Source organism: Apus apus, chromosome 8, assembly GCF_020740795.1.
Source record: "Apus apus isolate bApuApu2 chromosome 8, bApuApu2.pri.cur, whole genome shotgun sequence".
NCBI classification, from domain to species: domain Eukaryota; kingdom Metazoa; phylum Chordata; class Aves; order Apodiformes; family Apodidae; genus Apus; species Apus apus.
In genome coordinates this window covers 22,052,130-22,062,973 of record NC_067289.1, presented here as the reverse complement: position 1 = coordinate 22,062,973, position 10,844 = coordinate 22,052,130, and the positions used below count along the sequence as shown (strand labels likewise).

The 10,844-nt window shown below is 42.3% G+C and overlaps 1 protein-coding gene across 1 annotated transcript; it reads left to right on the top strand.

Moving 5' to 3' along the window:
• The first annotated feature begins 1,702 nt into the window (after nucleotides 1–1,702).
• SAMD7 (sterile alpha motif domain containing 7) lies at nucleotides 1,703–9,772 on the top strand. Its single transcript, XM_051626960.1, has 8 exons — nucleotides 1,703–1,805; nucleotides 2,273–2,399; nucleotides 2,541–2,677; nucleotides 3,018–3,096; nucleotides 5,507–6,183; nucleotides 7,565–7,686; nucleotides 8,454–8,564; nucleotides 9,465–9,772. Exons 1-8 carry the CDS (start codon nucleotides 1,703–1,705, stop codon nucleotides 9,735–9,737), a joined length of 1,629 nt encoding a protein of 542 aa, XP_051482920.1. The 3' UTR covers nucleotides 9,738–9,772.
• Nucleotides 9,773–10,844: the final 1,072 nt, after the last annotated feature.

Here is a 10,844-nt window from a genome sequence, read left to right as displayed (position 1 = left end):
AGACACTGACTTTGTAAGACTAGAAGCAGGGCAACTTAGTATAAAAATGAAAAGAAGTTTCAGCCTGCAAATTAAGCAGGTTTGGCATAAATGTGAAAACACATGAGAAAGATCTAACCAAAAGGTAGAGGAGGCTGGCATTTTAATGGCATAGGATCATCACAACATGCTAAAGGCAAACTGCCAAGTAAGCCATAAAAAGTCAAACCATCCAAAGCTCTGGGATGTTTGTCCTTCAGAGATCACATCTTTGTGGAGTGATTATTAAAATGGATTTAGGAGTTGTCTACACCCAGCTGAAATGTAAGGTAGCTGCTCTCAGGGAATTTGTCAGTGATGGTTTCCCTGCCATAGGATTCAGCTCCCAAAGTAGACCCTGAGGAGAGAAGCCTGCTGCCCTTAGGGGAAAAGCCAGCCTCTGTTTCTCAGTAATCCCTGTTTGCTGGCTTTCATGGAAAGGTTCAAAAAGCCATGATTCACTTGAGCTCTCTTTGGTTTGGTAGATTCTCTGTGCCTCTCTCCCTGCATTTTAAGGTGTCCCTCACTGTTATCTATATCAAATGCCACATGAACTCATGAATCTGGAAGTTTCTGTCTACAGGATGAGAACACTTAAGCTTTCCATCTTTCAGAAAAGAGAAGAAATCTGTTTCATCAGAGCTAATGGGGAAGAAAATTCAACTCCTTAACTTCAATTTACTTTAAAAAAATATTCTAAAAGTCAATCATTTGCTATGCAAATCTAGTTTGAAATAAATGTAAAGATGCCCCTCCTGCCTTTAAAGCTAGCCTGCTCCTACTGCCTCAACTTAAAGCACCCCACAGAGGGTAGCTTTTTAATATCCAGGTTGTGGGTTACAGGACTTACTTCCCTGATGACCTATGCGCACAAATGATCTTCCCCCAAAATCCTGAGCAGGCCATACTGTGGTTATTCATTCCCCTGGTATCAGGGTCATTTATAATCTGGTCACTTTCCTCTTAGGACAGGCTTGGAAATGCTCACGCAATCCACCTCAGTAACAGTACAGCTACTCAGCTATGCTTTTGTAGTGTATTTGTGTTTAGTTTAAATTTCTGCTCTTCCATCTCTCTTTATTTACCTGTACATATATGGACAATTAATCTGAGTCTCACTGTTTTTATCACTGTTTTCATCACTACAAAGCATGTTCTTTTACCTTTTTTACTTAATTTGGTATTCTTAAGGGGCTAACAAAAATTGGAACAGCTTATTTCTACCATTTCTTTCCATCTGTTTCACTTAGTTTATGGTTACAAGGCTCCAAACTATTACAATTCCCAAATTAAACCGAAGATACTTGCCCTCCTGAGGAAGAGCAATGTCACCATGATACACCAGGGGCCTCAGGCAAAAGACTTTGGCTTAATTACACCCTTTTGAGCAGCTGATATCTCCCAATATCCAGACTTTTTTTGCATAGAAAGACCCAAGGACATTGAACAACTCAGTACAAATAAGGGCAACATTTGATTTGTTCTGAAAACTGGAAGTTTCTATCTGGTAACCAACACAGTCTACAAGCACTGGAGGGTGCAGCTGTGATGGGCAGAAGGAATACCCACTTCTCTGAGAAATACCTTGTATAACCTGCTCTGTTTCTTATCTTACTGTCTTATTCTCTTGGGCCTGCTGATTCAGCTCTTTACAAAAGAAACGTTGTGGCTGTCTCCTTGCAGCATGACTCCACGAGATCACATGAGAAAAATGTCTATCCTGGGGGAACAAGGAACACTAGAAGAAAAGCACTTATACCGATTAGCAAGCGGCATGGCAGCAGGAGGTAAGCAGGAAGAAACCCAACTGTGCTTTTGTTTATAGCATTGCTAATATCTGTACAAAGCACCAGAAACTGCCAGCAACAGGTTTAACGTCTTTAAAAGGTATTTCAAATTCGTCTTAGGAGTAACTGGAGAAACAATTATCTTAAGGTAATTAAAAGTTAACATGGGGGATTCTTAGCTTTAAGAATTTGATCAAGAGAGGCTAATAAGCATCTGGAAGAAGAGTCAAGGTCACACAGAAGCTCAGCAACAAAAACCATAGCTGGACATGACGAGGTTCTGGCCCATCACTCTTCTCTCTAGAGCTGCTGTCTCACAAAAAGGTGGGTTCCAGCTAATAATAGGATTTTTCTAAAAATACTAAAATGCTGACACCTGAGGAAAAAACTACTGTTACTGCTGAAGTTATACTGCAGACAGAATCACTTTCTAATTGACTAACAGAACTGTGCGTGTTTTGTGTCAGAGCTGCGGCAGCGACAGGAGATGCTAATGAGGAATCAGATGATGGCAGTAAACCCTCAGCTGGTGGCTGCAGGCCAGCAGAGAATGCAGGCAATTCCTTCCCAGTTTGAACCTCGACTGGTAGACAGGTATTCTGCACCATTTCTTCCTTACAGCACTGCAGTTAAAGACTAACTGTGCACGTGCTATACTTGAGTAAAGATCTTAGATTATTCTCAACTAAACAATGTCCTTTACACATCTGAATGTATTTTTTTTTTTCCTCTCAGAGATCTATTACCTTCAGCTGAAATGATGGCATCTGCTGACCCAAGACAAATCCACATAGCATCCCACCTTGGACCCACAGTCCCACAGCATGCAAACATGCCAAACATATTGTCCAACCGTGTTTACCCAGGCCCAGGTAATGAAGCATTGTCTGCATCCTGGAAAGTGGTAGCATGTAAATGAGAAAGCAAACTGCACCTACTAGTTTTTCATAGGTTTACTGACAGTGTCAATAAGCAGTTTATTTTCTCTGGAAAAACAGGCTGGCTGAAGATTTCATGTTTCTGCTACATATTCCCACCAAAGCAATTAAGACAAATAGGATTTAACTTGAAGTCTTATAAGCTTCCATGTGAAGTATATAGTTCAAGTCTTAAAAAGCTGTTTTAAGTGTCTCTGATTTGCTTTGATGTTTGTGCATTTGCTTGAGGAAACAAGTGAATTTCAAGGAGAATTTTTTTTCCTCTCCCGTTAAGGATACAGCTTTCTGCAACCAGAGACCATGGAAGCTGTGGCCAGAAGACAGGAACTGGTTCAAAAGCAAAATATTGCCAGGTAATTGATAGTAAGCTTTGCTCCGCGGCACATGCCAAGATTAGGGCAGCAAAGGCAGCTGGAAATTATTAAATCACAGATTTATTGTGGGTTTTAATTTCTAGTGTTTGAGATACTTTTTCAAGTCACCCAGAAAAGCAAAGGGCCTTTGATTATCTCTTACGGTCTAAAGCTACTGAACTTTCTGCTTGCCCCTAGTCTACTTTTAGCCTTAAAATGATATAAGAAAAAGAAACAAACCCCTGAGCTTGGTTAAAGAAACAAACAAGCTACAACCTGGACCCAAATGCCCTGAAGTTACAAAAAGTCAGAAACAAATTTAAACTTTACAGCTGTGTGCTCTCATACACAACATTTTCAGCTTCTCAAGCTGGGTCCTTGGGATGCTTAGCTACGTCTCCACCCTACCAGGGTGAACAGCTTTCCTAGTTTAACCAAATAGTCTAAATGTCAGGGGGATTACAGAGAGTTCAGTTATTTGTACCAGTTTCAGTGTAATCAGTAGGTGGTTAAGTAACCACCAGTGCCCTCCCTCACAGCCACACCATTTTCACAGAGGAACTCTAACCTCAACCACTCCCACACTGGGCTTTGGCACAGTACTGAAGGGCAGTACCCCCTATGCAGTAAAACAAAGAGCAAAGAACAGATCAGCTCCAAGTAAGCATCTCAAGGGAATTATGACAGAAGTGTTTTGAGCTCTTCAGTCATAAGATTCTCCAATCACAAGATTTGTCTCAACAATGCATTTCATATAGCTCTTACCATGTAGAAAAACTCTTAGAAAAACAAGTAAAACAGCTAGGAGCAAGCAGGCCCATCACATATCCCCTCAGCCACATCCTCAGTCCTACTTGTTCAGGTTCTTTCTTCAGCCCACAAAACCCAGAAAAACCCCAACATAAAAAAGCTCAGCCTAAAACCATGAGGTAGCTTCCTACTCCAATCTTTTCCCATCCTGGCAATTTCCACCAGCTTCACACTGCTTTCTTTAGGACCTTGAGAGCTGCACTGGTTCTTTTCACCCTTTATAGAGACCAGATGTTGGCAAAAAAATCTCCTGCACTCTCTGTAGCTGTGCTGCTGAGCACCTGGGCCCAGACCCTTGTTTTCCAAGGAACTCTGCCTCCCACCAAAGTTCAGTGATTCCCTGCCTGCTGGTCCTCAGAGAAGCAGACTATCTTATCTGGAGAAGCAGTCAGGAACGTAGCTCTTCACTTCTCAAGGGCTGTGTGCAAGGAATGACAATTGGGCAAGATGTTCAAGGACATGGTACACAGACAAAACACGTCCACTGGATCTCTGAAAGCAGAAAATTAATTCTTCAGAGATGGTTGCAAAGATGAAAAGAGGGCAGAGAAAAAGCCCTGAATGTTACAGTGATCAACTAATTCCTCCACACAACAATCACCTCAACAGACAAACCTTTTGCCCAAACTGTTTTCCTGGCAATGTTACATTAATGAGAAGCCTCCTAAAAGTCAGACTCTCTCTGACCTGTTCTCATTGCAGTGTTAAGAAAGCTATCCTGATGTACTTTAAAGACTTGGCTGCCCTCACAAACCCTTTTCCAAAGAAGAATGTGGAAGTCCCACTTAAAAGCTCCTCAAAGTAAGGAAGGCAGGCTGAACCATTTCTGGTTTGTGTCCAGTAGACTGGCTCACTTCTCCCACCTCACAGCTCCAGCTGAAGCACTAGGAGCTATAGCTTTCTGTCTGATCACTAGCTCGGCTCCAGAGAAAGCTGCTGCTAGCAAAGATTGGTACAATGGAGACACATACTACTCCTTGTATTCTCCATATCTCACTGGTGAGCCCTCCTACCTACTGTGCCAGGTCATAAAGCTGGCACAGCTCCTGGAACATTGTCTTTACCAGGAGGGAGATCAGTTGAACACTTCCCACCAGGATCTCACCCTTGCACACACCCTCAGAGCCATGCTCAGGTGCCAGGCACTATGGAGAGTTACTTCAGAGACTCACACCAGTTTACTCCAAATGTATGCACAGGTTCCATAGATAATAGCATTCTAGTTTTCTATCACTTACAGTATCACTGCATTTTCCAGTTTTCAGTATCAGTTTCTGACTGGTAATGTAAATCACTTATTTGCTTCAGTCTTTGACCCTTATGACCCTGGAGACAATTTTCCAAATCCCAAGTGAGTACAATCACTGTAATAATGCCTGGATTGCCAATATCCAAGTAACACCTTTTTGTCTGAAATATTATCCAGAGACATCACATGCAAGATACAGTTTCTTTTCTTGCAGTTTGTGACCTCTCACATACATCAATATAGGGGAAAGTAAAGAAAATCAATGCTCCCGCCTATTCAGTTATCTGAGTTTTAATCTGCTACTGAAGGAACTGAGCTGCCCTAACTGCTTGTGCTCTGTGTCTCTCTTAGAATGGAAATGGAGATGAGTGCTATTTTTCAGCAAAAAGAAATGGAGAAAGCTCATCGGAAAGGGCTGCTGGGCCTCGAAGCACCTTTCCTTTACCATGGAATGCCAGCTAGTCCCATTGCTTTCCGTGGCAGGCACAGACTCCCTGAAGGCCACCTTCCTGGTGACCTGTATGTTCATCGTACCACCCTCGATGAAATTCATGGCAACACTATGCTCATGGCAACCAGCCCGTACCCTCCAGTCAGCACTTTGCAAAGGGAGAAGGGACGTCGACCAGGGAGAAGAGCTGGAAATCACAAAACTGCAGAGTGCAGTGCCAATGGCACAAAGAACCAAGCTGATGACAAAGCTGCAGATCCTGCTTCAGCTGTGGCAGATGATGAGAAAGAAGAGAAGAAAGAATCAGAGGTGGAGACACCAAACAAACATGAACAAAGCAAAAACCAGACAGAGCCATCTGCAGTTGTCAAAAACTGTAAAGAGTTTGAACAAGGCTTGAGAAAAAACTGCACTACTCATGAAATTTCTGCTGAAACCAACAGCTGCAGCAACACGAATGACAAGGAATCTAATAGCTCCTGTGCTTTTGATGACAAGTACATGTACCCTTCTGCAATCCCATTCTCAGCTTTACCATATGGATTTCCAGTACCCAGCAACCCATTACTACCTTCAGGTTTGTCAAGTCTCCAGATTACAATTAGAGTGGCATGTTGATTTTTTTTTTTTTTTTTTTTCTCTCTTATTTCTTCCCTCTGTTTTAAGCAAATGTTTGGTATGAAAGAGTCATGGCAACTAAATGTAGAATTCATATCCTGCAAATAGTAATAACTTGGTAAAAGTCAGCAAAAGTAAAGAGTGATTTTCCCTACCTGCAAACTGTGCTGCTGGCTGGCATACTGGAGGCTTCAGCATCTTAGGTAGCAGTGCTTTACTTTGCAGGACAAAGCCAAAAGTCAAAAAGCAGCCTCTTGTTTCAATGCTCTGTGCCATGCACTGTACCACTGCAGGATATCATCCTGTGTTTATATCCATCCCTGAAGACAACATACTTGTCACCCCTAAGCTGTCAAATTAGCAGCACTTGAAGGTTCTCTGCAATTCTGTTCAATGTGTTATGGTCTCTCCTTCTGTCGGTTGGGGGAAATGTGGAAGCACACAATATACTGATCATAAGCCCTGTGTGTGTCAAACAGGACAAGGAATCATCTTAGAAGCTGCACTCGCCTAAGAACAAACTTATCCCTGAGACTTGACCTCCCCAAGAACACAGCACAAGACACTGTGCAGGAATCATTGTTTCTAAAGCTTTGCAGCTTTTTTAAATGCACCAGTGCCAGCAGATGAGCCCTGCACAACTTCCCATTACCTGAAATGAGAACAGGCTGGGGAGTTTGTCCAGGATCATCTGCCAAAGACATTCTGTATCACTGCAAAACACATAATTATAGAATCATAGATTCATTTAGGGTGGAAAAGACCTTCAAGATCACTGAGACCAACCATAAACCTAACACTGCCAAGTCCACCGCTAAACCAATTTTTAATTTTTACATTAAGTATTCAGTTCCTGCCTGTAAAAAGAACTTAAATTAAGATAAACAAAATTGCTGAATGAAACTGTGAGCTAGCCTCTCTCTCTTCTGCCCATAACTTTTCTCTATGTCCTTCTAGGTGCTAGGGGCTAGCAAAGGCCTGGTTCTGTTCTACTGAAATACTTGTCAAGTTAAAATAACAGTACAGTCTAAAGAATGAAAAACAATGAATAATGTACTCATTACAGAAAATAACCACAGTATGATTTGTATGTCTAGAGACTGCTGTGTACAGTGCTAGCAGCAAACAAAAGAAGGGACCAAAAGAAAACCCTCCAGTATCAGCTAATACCAAGTCTCCAGTGATTTTGGCACCTAGGACTCCTGCATCTGTCTGTGCCCACACGCTGCTGTTACGGTATTAGGTTCTGGAGAAGCGTAAAAAATCTGATGTTAACAACCTTTTCCTATCACTTGCCAGCAAAGTTCTACAACCATAACATTTGTGTTTCTACCTCCAAGGAGCACATGGCCTGATCCTGAATGGAGAAGACATTTCTTCTATTGAAGATATCCGCAAGTGGACAGTTGATGATGTATACAGCTTCATCATCAGCCTCCCAGGCTGCTCAGATTACGCTCAGGTGATTATAAACATTCACCACATTTTCAGGTCTTTAAGACCATCTAGATTTGAAAGGTCATGGAACCAAGGTAAATGTTAGAGGTTAACTGATTGTCACCAAGCCACAAAGGTAGTTGTAGTTTTTGTTGTGCTTCAACATATGAAATACATGAAACTTGCTTCTGAAAAGGAAAGCCAGTCCATGCTCTGGGAGGTTATGTGCACTTCTGCTGCAATCTGGGGTCATTGCTCATGACACACACCAAGAGGATCAGCAGCAAAACCATAGTGTAAGAAAAAGTTTTTTTCACTCCACATGCCCTGCACAATTTTTATGCAGACTAAAGCAATTTTGCATTCTTGAATGTTGATATTACCTAGACACTGCCCCTGAGCTCTTTCAGGCATCATTCCATTTGAAAAATGAAACATCATTAGTAAAGCAAGCAAAGAGTTTGAAACTTTGTATATTCCTGGTGAAACCTTAATCAACACTGTTCTTTCATTGGTAGCAGGCTGTTTACTTCCTAAAAAACCCCAGGAACTAAGTAACATTGAAGCATTACAAAGTACCCACTTGTCAAGAACAAGGAGATACCAACCAAATGTGGTGAGATCCACACACCCAAACACGAGACTTCAGGCTGCAGTTAGGAGATAAATGCAAAGATCAAACAGTAGAATTATTGTTTCCTCCCTTTATTGTCTATGCCTCAGGATTAAGAAAGAAAAATAACCAGTGAAGTCTGTTTTAGCATACCATGATGTGTTTTATCATTTCATAAGATATTTAAAGACCATGCTATTGATGGAGAAACCCTCCCACTGCTAACAGAGGAACATCTCCTGGATACAATGGGATTAAAGCTTGGACCAGCACTAAAAATCCGCTCCCAGGTAGGATCATAAAATGCATGCCAAAATGGCAAGTCACAGAGGTATTAAAGAGTCAGAAGTTAACAGGATGAAATATTTCCAAACAAACCCACATTTTTCCTCACTGATAAGGTAACTTAGGAGAAAAAAAAAGTACTCCAGCATTGTTTGCCTTTGTTTCTCTGCATGTTATGACAGCACACAGGGAGAAACTAAGGGAAGGTCAGGACTGACAGTCTGAGAGACCAAGTGGAGTCAGGATCCAACTCTGGAAAGTAGACTGGGGGTGGAAATGGAAAAGATGTGTTTGATGACATAACTCAGCTTCACTCCTCTATTCCTTTCCCAGCTTGTAAGAACTGCTCTGCTACATACTTGATTTTCCTCCAGCCTGGCTTTCAAAGCATACCAAGAAAAGGTTTCTGCAGCCTTTCTGGGAATGTATTCTTACATGTTTCATGGACAGGCTGTCCTTATGTTTAAAGTTTTCTGTTCTGAATTTCACCAAGTAATATCAACTTTCTGCTGTTGTTTCTGCTGCTGCCTGGTTCTTTTTCTTTGCTCACTTTCACCCTCATTAAAACACCTTTCCTGCTCCTGACTGGCAGTTTGCTTCCCCTCTGTCCCATGTGTGCTACAGCACCTTAAGAGTGAGAGGAGCCTCCTGTCAGAGCCAGCACACTGGGCTGTTCCCCAGGCTGAGTATTCCCAAGCTCCTTCCACAAGAACCTAGTCCTAGAAAAACATGAGAGAGGGAAAATGGAAGAGATTTTTCCATTTTTGCTAACCACTGATAACCTGTTGAGACAGCTGGGATCTCCTGGTTATCCCTGGCATTGCTACACCACAATCAGTCTTGATGTTTAATGACTTAACCTTATCTCAAGAAGCAATTGTTGCAATTGTGCTTTTCTCTTTAAGGTCTCCCGACGTCTGGGCAACGTGTTCTACATGATGAATCTTCCTCTGTCCATGCCCCTGCCACCTGCTCCAGGCAAACCCTCAGACCAGCCCTCAGACATGGCCTCCCCCCTGCACTGCAACAGCAGTGGTGATGCTCTGGATAGTCCCTGCTCTCAGGACCCAGAAACTTCAAAAGCAGTGGAACAGATCGTCTCAGATAGCAGGGAAAATCCCTGTGACACAGCTGGGTCTCAGGCAGACTTCCAGATGATCAGTTTTCAGAAAAGCTGAGTGAAGTCCAGGACGTAACATGTTTCCAATAACACAGGAACCTCCAGCTACAAAGGGTTTGAGAGGACAGCTACAGCCTGAACCCTCTGTGGGCCTGGGGCCAAATGGAACAAGCTGCAAATGCAGCATGAGGAAGAGGGGTATCTGAGAGGCATTTTAAAAATGCAACTACATGTTAGTGCAATTACCTGCAAGTGCAATTCATGGAAAAGAATATCAGTACAGTTAACATGCAATTTTTCGGTGAAGTCCAGTGTCCCCCTGAGATCTGCTAGTCTCAGAGTGTGCTGTCTGTCTCACAGTGTGCTTCTGCTGGGAAACTACAAGATACAGCTTCCACACATAGCTGACTTCTGCATCTGTGGAACATTTGTACAGAAAATTTATATGGAATTCATTGGAAGGAATGAATGGAGAGTATGGATTTACCTGCAGAATATAGAAAAATATACCCTAGACTCAGCAATTTGTGTTAATTCCGGTGCTGTTCTAGAACTAAGCCTTTCTAAGTGCCTGGGAAGGGCATACAGGGTATAGATGAGATACATGGATTAAACACTGGACATGCAAATACTGTGTGTAACAGGTATTTAATTATTTCAAGGCATTTTTATCACCAAGATTTGAATTTGCTTTACATGACTGCACAGCTGAGATGAGTTTAGGAGCAAGAATCAGTAGATTCCACCACAAAGACCAGTCCTTGGGACAGTAATTAATGTTCCTGCAGGCAGCAGACTCAAAGCAGCCTGTTCCTGCCAACCTCTGCTGTAGAACCCTTCCCCTCAGCTCATGGAAAGCCCTTCACTCAGCAGCATGCTCAGTGCTCTTCATTCTGGAAGAGGCCATTAATTTTAGCCTGAGAGCTCCCTTTTCTCTGCAAAAACACTGTTTCCCCTCACTTCTGCTACTGATGATTCATTACCTCACAGCAAACAAGAACCACAAAATAGAGGTTTTAGCTAGGGATAAATCCCCAGCATTTTTTTATGATTTCTGTGTGAATTACCTTTGTTCCCTCTTTTAGGGGTCTTCCACGTGGGCTCTGGAAGTCTGTACACTTCCATTCCTTCCAAGAACATTTCTTTTTTCCAAAGGACTCAAATA